This window comes from Protomyctophum parallelum (genome assembly GCF_964188405.1).
Source record: "Protomyctophum parallelum genome assembly, chromosome: 17".
Classification (NCBI taxonomy): domain Eukaryota; kingdom Metazoa; phylum Chordata; class Actinopteri; order Myctophiformes; family Myctophidae; genus Protomyctophum; species Protomyctophum parallelum.
Genome location: NC_139719.1, coordinates 35,703,056 through 35,717,208, shown reverse-complemented (window position 1 = coordinate 35,717,208; position 14,153 = coordinate 35,703,056). Strand labels below are relative to the sequence as shown.

At 46.6% G+C, this 14,153-nt stretch overlaps 1 protein-coding gene across 1 annotated transcript in view; it reads right to left on the bottom strand.

Moving 5' to 3' along the window:
- The window catches only part of katnip (katanin interacting protein), a 33,088-nt gene that overhangs the window by 14,635 nt on the left and 4,300 nt on the right, over positions 1 to 14,153 (bottom strand). Inside the window, exons 5-16 of the mRNA XM_083788013.1 lie at positions 13,833 to 13,948; positions 13,600 to 13,707; positions 12,830 to 12,979; positions 12,226 to 12,478; positions 11,279 to 11,410; positions 10,826 to 10,983; positions 9,691 to 9,797; positions 8,864 to 8,960; positions 8,344 to 8,553; positions 7,726 to 7,863; positions 5,742 to 6,615; positions 898 to 1,671 (exon numbers count right to left, since the gene is read on the bottom strand). Coding sequence (XP_083644139.1) covers positions 898 to 1,671; positions 5,742 to 6,615; positions 7,726 to 7,863; positions 8,344 to 8,553; positions 8,864 to 8,960; positions 9,691 to 9,797; positions 10,826 to 10,983; positions 11,279 to 11,410; positions 12,226 to 12,478; positions 12,830 to 12,979; positions 13,600 to 13,707; positions 13,833 to 13,948 — 3,117 coding nt within the window. The remainder of the gene's footprint in view (positions 1 to 897; positions 1,672 to 5,741; positions 6,616 to 7,725; positions 7,864 to 8,343; positions 8,554 to 8,863; positions 8,961 to 9,690; positions 9,798 to 10,825; positions 10,984 to 11,278; positions 11,411 to 12,225; positions 12,479 to 12,829; positions 12,980 to 13,599; positions 13,708 to 13,832; positions 13,949 to 14,153) is intronic.

Sequence of the window (14,153 nt, the reverse complement as noted above, 5' to 3'; positions counted from 1 at the left end):
AAATAATCAATATTAAGCAGACTTTGCAACCTGACTGTAGAAAGTAACAGTACAGTAAAGAACCTGGGGGTTATTATCGATTCCGAATTGAATTTTAATTCACACATTAATCATGTTACCAAGATTGCCTTTTTTCACCTTCGAAATATTGCACGAATCAGAGCCTATGTGTCCTTGGACGATGCAAAAACGCTAATCCACGCCTTTGTTTTTTCTCGGCTTGATTACTGCAATGCACTTTTTTCAGGACTGCCTAAGAAAACAACTGACAGATTACAACTTGTCCAAAATGCAGCAGCCAGAGTTTTAACTAGAACTAAGATGAGAGAACATATTACTCCAGTTTTGGCATCACTGCACTGGCTTCCAGTTGTTTTTAGGATTGATTTTTAAATTATTTTACTTGTCTATAAAGCTCTCAATGGTCTCGCACCTTCCTACCTACATGACTGCCTGCCTAAATATGTCCCAAACCGCCCGCTAAGGTCTTCCACTGCTGGCCTGCTCGCTTTGCCTAACAAAAAAATACGGGGAAGCAGCTTTTTGCTTCTACGGGCCGTCGGCATGGAACAAGCTCCCTCTGTACCTTCGTCAGGCAGCCTCTGTAGACATTTTTAAAGCTCAGCTCAAGACCCACTTCTACAACATTGCTTTTAATTGATCTTTTAGTTGTTTTTATTTTAGTTTTTGTTATTCATGTCCTCACTGTATTGCATTACTGTCGTTGCCTTGCTTTTCTTTTATTCTCCATTGTTCTGTAAAGCACTTTGAGCTGCATTTCATGTCATGAAAGGTGCTATACAAATAAAGTTTTATTATTATTATTATTATGTCTGTTCTGTTCCATGTCAGGAAACAATAATGATTCAAAAGGCCAGGCTGCTCCATGTACAGTACCTCCAGACAAGTTTCCAGAGGCCTTGGCGATTTCACCCCTGAAGATGCACCTCCCGTCCAGCAGCATCTCTACCTCCTTCACCCCTCGGAAGGAGTGGATGCGCGACTTGTTATAGTTCCATACGCGGATCATTGCCACCTGGCACGGTGTCCCGAAGTCCAGGAACACCACGTGGTTTCGGCCCGGTGTGAAGGGGGCCAGCCAGAGGTGCATGTCGTCCTGGGTTCGATTGACCCCGTCAATCAAGTTGCCGACCACCCGGGGGTCCTTTCCATAAGCCGGGAGGACGTTGATGTCCGGGGGGTCTGCGGTTATGTGAGCAGGCCGCAGTGGCTCTCCGGTCGAGCTGAAAACCTCCAGGCCGTTTAGCCCCACGTAATGGCGGTCGCCCCAGGTGGACAGGATGCTGATGATGAGCCGCTGGCCCTGTGGCAGCACCGGGATCTCAAACTCCTCCTCGCGCTCGCCGGACGGATCGTCGTCGGGGTCCTCGCACAGGCCGCCCTGCTGGGCCAGGGAGGACAGACTAGAGCTCTGGGGCGTCACGGATGCGCCGAGCGGAACTGCGGGCTGGGGACTGCGACACTGACGCTGGAGGAACTCGTCGAAAATGTCTCCCTCGAAGCCCATGTTGGAGATGCGTCCGCGCTGGCACTGGTTGAACTTGACGAGCGACTCCCAGGACTCCATGAGGGTGTTGTCCTGCTGGCTGTGGAGCTGCGCCCGCGGGGTTCTCTGCCTCCTGCTGGACGTCACTAATGACAACGCTTCCTCTGGGACACACAGGCAGGGACCACATGTCAGAAAATTCAATTTTAGTCATCACTTATTTCATCACCATTTACAACACCAAAAAGGTGAATGTTTTGTCCCATATTATAAGATTATAAATTATGATTTTGACTGCTGGATAAACATTTAGTACAGGTGTTTGGACTTAAAGTGCCACTTCACCCCTTTTGCAACTAGATCTTATTTTAATGATGTTTGGGTGACAAGAAACACTTTCCTGGTGTTTCTTGTCTTCCAAACATTATGAAAATAATATTAATATAGTGGTTGCAAAGGTATTAATTGATTGCCTGAGGCCCGTGGTGGGATTTCTATCCATATAGCGTAACTTTCTTTCAACTTTGATTAACAATACAAATTATGGTACTTTCCTTTTTTACCCCACCCAACATAGACAACAGCACACACACACACACACACACACACACACACACACACACACACACACACACACACACACACACACACACACACACACACACACACACACACACACACACACACACACACACACACACACACACACACACACACACACACACACACACACACACACACACACACACACACACACGGTTGGTTTCTGTTCAGATCCAACCCATTTTACATGTACCCGTTGATTGGTGCTAACAGCTGCTGGAATGATACCAAGCTCTGTCAAACTGTCTAGGAGTGCTCACCGGCAACAGATGGTCTCGACACAATGTGTGCGTGTGTGTGTGTGTGTGTGTGTGAGCGTGCGTGCGTGTGTGTGTGCATGCATGCGTGTGTGCCTCAACAGGGCCAAACGTCTGGTAGCCGATATTCAGACGGGTGGTGAACTGTTACACCAGGGAGGATTATAATAGACGAGGCAATCAGAGATACCAATCTGCCGTCTTACATAATGTACCTTAGAGAACAAGATCTATACAGAGGCCAATTTCCTCCCCTTGTTTTAATTAAAGAGAAAGAGATCTCAAGATTTCTAAAAAGAAAACCATCTTACTAAGAGACAACTAACAACAACAGAACCATGTTTCGCATGGTGCTTGATGCAGTCAGTTAGTGTACCAGCTACATGGTGGGACCGGGCACCCGTTTTGGTGTCGGCATCATGTTATGCTTTAGCTATTTAAAAATAGCAGATCTACAAGCTCATATCGCGCCACCGAGTGGCGCGATACGAGCTTGTAGGTCTGCTATTTTTGAAAAATCGAAGAACGACTGACATTTTTAGAATCTGATCTCAGGTCAGAATGGGTTAATCAGACCAGTGTGCGTCCAGCGGAAACCTCGTATGAATCTGATCTCAGGTCAGAATGGGTTGATGCAGTCAGTTAGTGTACCAGCTACATGGTGCTTGATGCAGTCAGTTAGTGTACCAGCTACATGGTGCTTGATCGATGCAGTCAGTTAGTGTACCAGCTACATGGTGCTTGATGCAGTCAGTTAGTGTACCAGCCACATGGTGCTTGATGCAGTCAGTTAGTGTACCAGCTACATGGTGCTTGATGCAGTCAGTTAGTGTACCAGCCACATGGTGCTTGGTGCAGTCAGTTAGTGTACCAGCTACATGGTGCTTGATACAGTCAGTTAGTGTACCAGCTACATGGTGCTTAATGCAGTCAGTTAGTGTACCAGCCACATGGTGCTTGATGCAGTCAGTTAGTGTACCAGCCACATGGTGCTTAATGCAGTCAGTTAGTGTACCAGCCACATGGTGCTGGATGCAGTCAGTTAGTGTACCAGCCACATGGTGCTTGATGCAGTCAGTTAGTGTACCAGCTACATGGTGCTTGATCGATGCAGTCAGTTAGTGTACCAGCTACATGGTGCTTGACTGCAGTCAGTTAGTGTACCAGCCACATGGTGCTTGATGCAGTCAGTTAGTGTACCAGCTACATGGTGCTTGATGCAGTCAGTTAGTGTACCAGCCACATGGTGCTTGACTGCAGTCAGTTAGTGTACCAGCTACATGGTGCTTGATGCAGTCAGTTAGTGTACCAGCCACATGGTGCTTGACTGCAGTCAGTTAAGTGTACCAGCTACATGGTGCTTGACTGCAGTCAGTTAAGTGTACCAGCTACATGGTGCTTGATGCAGTCAGTTAGTGTACCAGCTACATGGTGCTTGACTGCAGTCAGTTAGTGTACCAGCTACATGGTGCTTGATGCAGTCAGTTAGTGTACCAGCTACATGGTGCTTGACTGCAGTCAGTTAGTGTACCAGCTACATGGTGCTTGATGCAGTCAGTTAGTGTACCAGCTACATGGTGCTTGATGCAGTCAGTTAGTGTACCAGCTACATGGTGCTTGATGCAGTCAGTTAGTGTACCAGCCACATGGTGCTTGATGCAGTCAGTTAGTGTACCAGCCACATGGTGCTTGATTGATGCAGTCAGTTAGTGTACCAGCTACATGCTTCTTGAGGAGTCATGAGGACTACAGTTGCCTCTCATCATGTCCCAACATTCTCTCTCTCGCACTCTCTCTGCCTTCAGTTTTCTGTCATCCTGAATGTCCTGCACTACCCCAGACACACGCCGACTGCCCTTGAGATGTCTCTACGTCACATGATCCAATCTAATTAAGATCAAACGGAGTGACGGCCGAGACACCAAGAGAGGCACATAAAACTGCATAACCTGGAACTGAAGAAAATAATACAAACACACACAGGCACATCGCAAAGCCAACAGAGACTCTTGCAAGTAGTGGTTGGTATGAAAAAGGTTGATGACGTTTCTGATCATGATTTTGTCATGCTCTCTTCTCTGTACTCTTTAGCTAATCTAGGCTATATATATATATATATATATATATATATATATATATATCCTTGTCAGGCAGAAACCTTCTACACCCAAAGGTTACTTTTCAGAAAATTATTAAACCTGTGTACCAGTACCTTATATAAATATTCATAAAACCCACAGACATGATGTATGATGATAAGAGCGCCCCTCACTTCACACAGGTGTGACTTTTTGACATATTATATGAGCGAAGGTCGCAGTTAACTATGGAATCGTGCATTTCCCGTCAGTGTATCACTCAAATTCCCCATACATGGGAAAGCCCCCATACATGGTGCCCAGGTCTCGTGACATCACTATGACATCTTAGTAAATGCGATCTGCAATTAAGCTCATATATGGAAATCCCTGATGCCATCAATATTGGCCAGCAACTCCACATCTGACCTCAAACCCTTAGATCTCCATATATGGATATACAGTATGTCAGAACCTGTGTTGATCCTTCCTCTTCTATGTCTCCCTTTTTTTTTTTTTTTTTTAAGATATTTTTTGCGGCTTACGCCTTTATTGATTTTTTAAGGGATAGAAAGTAGGCTGACAGGAAACGGGAGAGAGATGGGGGGATGACATGCGGTAAAGGCCGTGTCGGGTCCGGGAGTCGAACCCGCGGCACACCGCGACTGGATCACCAGTCCGGTGCCCAGACCGTTACGCTACGGCCTGGGCCTATGTCTCCCTTTTGACTGATACCTGTCCATTCAAACTCTAGACGGGCCTGCCCCAAAGTTATTAGTGCACCACGTTCTCAACAGGCCCGAAGATTAAGGCCTGGCCCTCATCAAACCCTGTACACTCAAGAGAATGTCCCCACTACCACCCTTAGATCTCCATATATGCAGCTGACCTGTTCTGACATTCCATATGTTGATCTGACCTCATCAAACCCTGTACACTCAAGACATGCTCCTTATATGGCCAGTACAGAATTCATTCCATGTTGATTTGACCCCCCCATGCCAAAGCGCCATCGCTCGCCCAGCAGTTGCGGTCAAAGAGGCGGATGGGTGCACATGACCTCGTCGCTTCTCGCCCTTAGGCGTCTTACTGGTTATAAAACATTTGCATCGCTTGCAGCACATCTGTTTTTTTAAGGCAAAAACATAAACATAAAAAGCAAATATCTACCTGTCTGTATGCCTGGTGAGACTATTTTAAAACTCTGGATGAAAGTAAAGTGAGCAATATTAATCAAGGAAGCAACAAATGTTCAATACGACAAGGCTCATACATATACATTACAGCCAAACCCACCTGTGGTTGAGGGCGCAGTAGCTCCACATTGCTGCTCCTCTGTCTGTCTGCTAGTGCCAGCAGCACTCCGGACCGAGCCCCTGCGGCCGCTGATGGGCCTGTCTGGCCTCTGCTCCCCGAGCTCCTCCAGCAGGTCACAGGCCAGGTCCAGGGAGTCCGCTTGCCATGGACCTCCGTTCGCCGTCCTCTCCATCCCTCTGCACACGCGGCCCGGGTTACAGGAGAGCTCTGGGAGCATCGAAGAAGAGACAGGGGACGCCACAGGAGTTTGGGGCTCCACCGACTGCTGAGGCACCAGCCACAGCGGGCGCTCCCTCTCCCTGCCGGCCTCACAGCCCTCGGGGGCCCCCCTGCTCAGCGGCTGCAGCCACTGCGGTGTTCCCCCTCGGGAGGAGGAGGGCTGGGTGGTAACTGTCTGCTCCTCCAGCTGCTGTCTGATGAGGAGGGGTTCTTCGGGGCCGGGCAGGTCGAAGGAGTTCCTCTGCATTACGATTGAAGAACGCGGGGCCAGGAGGGCGCAGGGCGCCAAGGACGGGGCGATGGGCGGGAGCGCTGGGTGGGTTTTGTCCTGCATGTCGATCCTTGCCTGGACTAGCGCCCCTGAGGGCCAGGCATTTGGACATGGGTCTCTCTGGGTGCTGCCCCCATCCTCCAGGTCTCTGCTATCATCATGGCACTGGGGGCTGGCACCCCGCAGACTGTGGCCTGAGGCCACAGGGCTGGGAGAGAACGATTCCGGAGCTTGGAGTGCTTGAAGGTCGATAGTGGTGCTGTAATCAAAGACTTGGTTGCCGCAGCCCTTCTCCAGCTCGCCTTCAAACACCAGCGTACTGTTGAGATAAAGCTTCACGTGGCGTGCCCCAACATCAAGCTCCTGAAAAAGAAGTATGAAATTAAGCAGAAAGAAAAAACAGAAACCTTTACCAGAGACATTATGCAAGGAATACCACCGATTCTTAAACCCAATTCATAAACACAGAACATAAACTCTCATGATAGCAGTTAAGTAGCATTCTCACAGACACAAAGTGACGGCTGCCATGGAGAGAGATGGCTAAAGCCAACACAAATCTCCTCGATCCCCTAGCCTAGCCAGTGAATCACACCGTAAATGTGCAACGTTTTCACGCCAAGCTCCCCACCTACCGATAATCCAGTGCACACAATATAAAGTGTAGGACCTACAGTATGTGGTAGCAAAGATAGCAGGAAATAGAGAATTCTTCTCTGTGTGGTGTGACTGTATCCCTCCTGTGAGCAGCAGTGAGGACTGTAGCAGCAGTCTGGGTATATCCCCAACACTAATCCTCTGGGGCTAATCTCTTGGCGTTCCACATTTGGAGCATCTGACCAAAGGCTTATGAGAACCACACCTCTGATGTTCAGGCCATGCCAACACCGTCACACAACCACCCATAACCAGCAGCCCTCTGACGTAAAGGCCATGACAACACGGTCACATCACCACCACCCAAACCCTTCCCCATCACCAATAGGATGTATGGACTGTCAAATGTAGTGAAACAAGTCCATGGATGAGTTGTCGTCTAGGAGTGGAACTTATCTACTACATATAACCATTTTTTACACTTTGATGTCCCTTAAACTGCCATGTGCCGCCTCACAGCCCAAGCTACCCTCCCTGCTGAATTATAATTTGACAAAACTCGGGTAATGCCCTTTGGGAACAACACCTATTGGGAACACACACGCCTTCAGTTATGCAATACCCATTGTACCCATTGTCAGAGTACCCGTTGTCTTTGACTAGTACAACAGACAGACAGACAGACAGACAGACAGGCAGGCAGGCAGAGATATTTGGATTTATAGACATTTCTGGACAAGCGCCCATCTGACCGACTTGGCAACTTCACACTCGGCACGTCACTCAGCGATACACGTTGAAATGTGGGACACAAACACAGACTGATAGATGTACAAACACGCATTTTTAGATAAGATAAGATAGATGAAGCCTAACATTTAGGCTTCTGTTGTAGTTCCAGATTTTGATGCGGGATATTCCAAAGTCTGGGGCTCGCTCTGTGTTCCTGATGATGAAGTACAGCTGGATGGGGGGGTGGAACGGGCAAGTCCACATGTGGCGCTCCTTGATGGTCTGACGATCCAAGAGATTAGAAAAGATCATTTACAATAAAATCAGGAGCACATCGGTAAGAAACGGTACAATGGTAATTATAACAGAGAATGTGATGGGGCCATTGCTAAGTGAGTAATGGAACAATAAAGGTCCCTGCAGACTGCTGCGTCTGATTATTTGCTGCGTTCTTCCGCCGTATTTCCAAGCAGCAGTCTGCAAGGACCTTAAGACTTTCCTTAGATTAGATTGTTTCTCCTCAACATTCTCCTCCTTGTACAATAACTGGTCAGAACCACCACTTGATGCACATGCATGGTGTAATTTGTCAATGAATAAAACAAGTTTGCTTAAATAACATTTAGATTTGTTTTAATTACACCTTCTGTGCTGTGGTGATATCATACACATTCACATGCAATGTCAAATTAGAAAGAACTAAAGTGAATCAAATATGATGAAAAACAATGACTATCTAAACAGGCTGAGGAGGAGGCTCACCTTGGCCTTGCCATTGACCAGTGCCCCCAGATTCCCAGGGTAGTCAGCGTTCCTGATGTCTAGGTCGTGGGGCGACACGTACAGCTTCCTGCTCCGAGGACAGAAAAACTGCATCTCAGTCAGCCCCACCTGCAGGGCGTTCCCCCAGTTGGATAGGATCTCCATGGTGATGTATAAAGTGGGCGCCACCTCCGCTGACGGTCGCCTTTGCTGCCGTGACAATACAAAACGCACTATTAATGCCGAAATTATGCTACATCGTACAACACCGCAGAATAGCCGATCCATAAGCTCACAACGAGTCGCATGCACTGGGATGTGTTGTTGTGAACTTGCGGATCGTTAATTCTGGCACACGACAGCATTGTACGCTGGACTATTAATCAGGCTTGAGGCACCTCCTGTACGTCTGACATCTCACAGCTTCGTAATGACTCTGCGTGTCATACAGTGCCCCGCACTAGCATCAGGATTTAGTCACCACCTCTGGAGTGATGGCACGAGCGGGCTCATAACTCACCGGTGGTTTACCGCTGTCCGTCTTGACAGTCTGAGGGATGTCGTAGCAGGGACCATTCTCTAACTTTTCCAGAGCCTTCAGTAGTTTTTGCTGTTGCCTGAATAGAGGAACAAATGCTTTTCAATCTATCAGTCTTTGATCATGACATACTGACATAGGGACAGCCGACTCGAGCCCCTGAGCAATGCAACTATAAGATTGCCTTATGTCTTTCCTTCAAATATCTCAAGAACTGTCCAACCATTCACCATTTGGTATATGTGTATTGCTGATACCCGGCCTAAGGGAGTGCAGTGTCGAGTGTGAAGTCGATCGGATTAGTGGTTCTCCAGAACTCATGTGCTTCACAATAGATATAGAGATACTGTATAAGTGTATATCATATATTCTGCATTAAGAAGTAAGAATTTCACTGACTGCAGTCTTGCTAACTTGCAGTATTATTATGTGCACGTGACAATAAAGAACCTTGAACCCCGAGAGCTATGTTACTACCTAGAATTATTATACTGGTTGTCCCTTCAAGGTCAGTGGGAGGCAGAGAGCATCAATTTGGTCCTCCCTTTCTGAGACTGATCATTTCACTTGCTGCAGCTTTTGCACAGACAGCTTCAGTAGGAACGAGCTATGCATGATGAGTGTCTGTTGCTTATTTTGCACATGACATCTGGTATTTTGCAATGATTAACCTTTTATGGCACTTTTATCAAGCTATTGACTCCCACTCACATCTCATCAACTGTGGTAAATTGTTACATATTATTTCCTTTTGGAACGGGACAATAAAGCCTTGAACTGAATGTGTTTGTCATGTTCCATTAGTGTACCTGGGGCCCATGAGTGTGATTCTCTGCATGGCCTTGGTGACTCCATTATCATCTTTGTCACAACTGTCATCCCGCAGTGAGCCATTAATCATTTGGTGTCCTCTCCCCTGGAGGAGAAGGGAAGGAAGTGACCGTTTAACCACTTTCAACCTGGCGTCCCCATCATGGGCAAGTCTTTATAGATTCTACCCCTACGAGCTTGTAGATTGGCTATTTTAGAAGAGAAAAATATATATAGGGTTTAAGAGGTTCAAAAAAACAAAACGTTTTCAGTTTTCACATTTGAGCAATATGCTGCCTCAAATCTATTCTAGTCACAGACTACAGCAGGTCTTTCGATTACCTTAATTTCTTGATCACCATACACCATGATGAAAAAAGCATGCAGAAAGGGCAGGGCATAAAAACAAGTTATAAACCACTAACAGCAATAGAAAAGTCATTGGTTACTGCATTTATGAGCAGTGATGGTATACAGCTCAGCAGAGTTAGCTGCACACTGTAAAATGAGTGTTCATTTTTTTTTTTTTTTTTAACTTAAACCTTCATTAAAGTGCATTTCCCCAGCTCTGTCAAATCAGGAGAGAATTTATCGGCATAAATATTTTAGTGTTCCAGTTTTCTTTTATCACTTCTAATTTTACTTGTTTACTTTACCTTTACCACGAGTTCTCTTTCCTGAGTGGATAAAATTGGAATTGTGACCTGAAAACAAACACACTCCATAGCAATGATTGCTATTGGAATATAAAGCCATCTAACTCTTATTTTAACAAAACTCAGGATATTACAGAGCACTCGGTGGGAATCATCATCCTGGCTGCTCAGTGTCCACTCCACTCTGACTGTTCAGCTGAAATTAAATGCTGCATAATTTCGTGGGTGATTTTAACCCCTAAAACGCCCATCATCCATATTGCGGGGGAAAGCTTTTGCGGAAAATAGCAGATAAAAAATAGCAGATCGGGCAAGCTCACAACACGCCGCGTGGCTATATTCAGCAAAAGCTTTCCCCACAATAACAGAAAACGGAAAACACACTAGTATATAGAGCCCTGGGGGACTCCGGTCAACCATGTGGGGTTTAAGTGGGTTAAGTTTGGTGAAGTGCACTGGAGTGTGGTGGAAGCCTTACTGTGTTGTGGCTGAACGCGCGAGGCTCGTGGCTCCTCAGCGGGCTGTTCTCTCTCTGGAGGGCCTGAAGGACTTGGCATGCCGTCTCCTCTGGGTCACGCTCCTCACTGGGGGCCTTCCTGGCTGCTGAGAGGGGCCAATCTCCACGACTCCTTGGCCCTGGAAGAAGAGTTTAAGGGGTTTTAAACCAGTAGTCGTCTTCACACTGGGAGAGCTCGCAACCCCATTGCGAGTCTTCTAATCGAGCTGTCCTTAGCAATAGCCACACCCGCCTGAAAAAGCCCAAGCTTCCATTACCGTCAAAGGTCTTCAAAAAAGGTCATCCTCAGTCAATTACTGCCACAGCCCGGGGATATATATAGTCAGTTCAGCCCTAGCTCAGACCTCTACAAATGCAATAAAATATACTGTCTCTTCTCATAGCAATGTGTCATGTTAACAAGGGATGACTTACTCTGGGCATCTCTGGCCTCTTTTGAAGGTGGCCTGTCTAATGTCTTGCTTCTCACCAACATAGGCTTGGTGGGTATGTAGGCCTCAATGTTGTCTTTCCTCTTGGCAGATAGTGAGCGCTCTATTTTTCCACCTGAAGAAATAGAACACTTTTGATGGAAAATGTAAAACTAAAACAATGAAGATAATCTTCTTTCTTTTTTTTTTTTAACAATTACTGAGATGCACTTTTTCTGCACTGTCAAATCCAGCGTTAATTTAACTCTTAGCTCTATTTTCAATCTCTCAGAGTGAAATGAACACTCTTTACAGCAGGGGTAGGCAACCTTAGGCACGGGTGCCAACAATGGCACAGGGAACGGTAGTCACTGGCACACTGGCACAAGTGTGAGACAGATACGTTTTTTCTTTAAAAATGTCATATTCCAAAAAGTCAGTTAAATTAAGTCTACTCACATCTACGAATTACATCCTGCACATAATTGTACATTCATCCAAACTGCTAACTCTGGGACATAGGGAGTTTAATGATCATGTAGCCTGATGTGAAAGAAAATATTTCTAGGTTATGTATGTATCCTATGGACAATCAATCATTTGGGAATATTACATTTTGATGTGGTGTCATAAATATATTATGGCACACTGACTATCACGACAATGAAAACATGGCACTTCATGTGAAAAAGGTTGCAGACCCCTGCTTTACAGTGTGCTTCCTTCCAGCATGTGCTGACTAACCCATTACACATATCTTGCAGAGACTGCTAAATGAGCTTGCTTCCTTTCAATGTTTTTAGGTCAATAGTGATGATGAAGCAGATAAATGGATGAGACAAAACCACTCTGGACAATTAAATCTCACCGCAAACAAAACGAGGCAAAACAAAATCAATAAGGATTTTTTTTATATGGTGGTGGTGGTGGTGTTGGTTGTAGTGAACCTACCTTTTGGCGAGGGTCCAAAGTCTAATACGATGAGGTCTGCGGGGTCGAAATGGCCGACGGTGCTGCCTGCTCGGTGGTGGCGGTTGTGGGAAGAGGATGTCTTGGAGGAAGACGGAGGCAGGCCGAGCTCCTCCAGGCTCTCTGTGCTCTGGTCCCTCTCCATGTGCTCCTCCACCCACTCCTCATCCGACTCCTCCCCTGCAGAGTCGCGGCTGCTGCGGCGCATGCTAACCTCCAGGCTCCGGCGCAACACCTAGATTGTAAAGGTCAGGGTTGAGACGCACACACACACATGGTGGATGTGAGGGGACGTGCACACGCGCAAGAGAGACACGCGCGCACGAACACACGCGCGCACACACACACAGATCCACACACATAAGTTGACAGTTTAATTACGTGCATGTTCTAATTTACGGCTTTAGCTTTAAGGAAAAAAAGGTGTCATAAATTAACAGCTAGCAGCACACGACAAGACTGTAACACGTTTCCCTGAATCACATGCAAAGCTAATGCAATGAAATATAAAAAGCACATAATTCTCATCTAGATTAAAACATTTCTATTAGTAGCGAATAAATACATACAAAAAAATCCACCTCACCTTCACCTCTTCCAGATTGAGCAGCACCTTCTCTGTGAGGGAGTCACTCTGGGCCCCACGTCTCTCCGGCCTGGGGCTGAAGGAGTGTGACGCCTTGCAGGTGTCCCTAGGGGAGCGGGGGCAATTGTGTGGGGAGCGCGGGCTGGACCTCTGGAGGTGACGAAGATGGAGGGATGACAGGAGGCAAGGGAAGTGGAAGGAGAGAGAGAAAGATGTTAGATGTCACACAGGCAGCTGTGTCTGACACATAGCCCCTCCCCCAAATGATCACACACACACACACACACACACACACACACAAAGTGGGTCGAAGTGCATGCGCACACATCCCTGCTGGGTACTGCTTTGTCTGTCTCCACTAGTCCACTCTACCACGCTAACATCATAAGATGTCAATTTTGTCACCAGCTCATGTCCGTGCAGACATCCGCTGCCTCTCAGATTTTATGACCACACGTACTTTGTGCGTGTACAATTACGGTGACTGTACTCTGCAGTCGTGTGAGAAGATCGGTCACTATGAACATCTTTACAACTTCTTGTTAAAAGCCTATAAGACAACCCACTGTGCTTAAATTCTTGGAAAGCAATTTCTGTTTACTGTAAGAGGAAAAGAGGCACACAGGTGTGCAGGCATAAGTGGAAGTATCTACGAGATGCATGTGTGGAACACGTTCACATCTGCATACACTAAATTGTGGTATATACAGAACAATGCGTGTGTCCGAGAAAACTCACGTCTATATACGTCAAGTATAATAAGGCCTTACCTCCATGTCTATGCTGTTGTGAGGCTCGAAATCATTGGAATACTGCACTGACTTTTCCGGCGATGTTTGCAAAGTGGCTCCGTCCTCCGTTCGAATCCTGACTGAATGCTGAAGGCAAAACAAAGGCAATGTTACTGTATATAGACAGGTTTGTTTTACATTCATACGTATTTTTGGAATACATACAAGTCTTAAGATCATGTGCTAAAAAGAGTGTGCTATAAAAACTTCACCTGCACCCATTCTCTCCTCTGGACTTTCACCGGGGCGGTGTGGCTCCTCTGTCTTCCAGCGTGCTCTGGATCACGGCTATACTCAGCTAGCTGCCGGGCGCATCGTCTTGGGGCATCTGCCCATGAGTCACAGTAAGAAAATGGCACATAAGCGGGGCAACGCAGAGTGTTCACCTCAGAGGCGGAGGAGAGCAAATACATAGTTGTATATACACAGATGGTCCAGAGCACATAGAGATGGAAAAGAAAAAAAGAAATGGCTGCCAGTTACAAATGTCACTATGATTTATTCAGACGCTGGGCATGGGATTATACCATGCA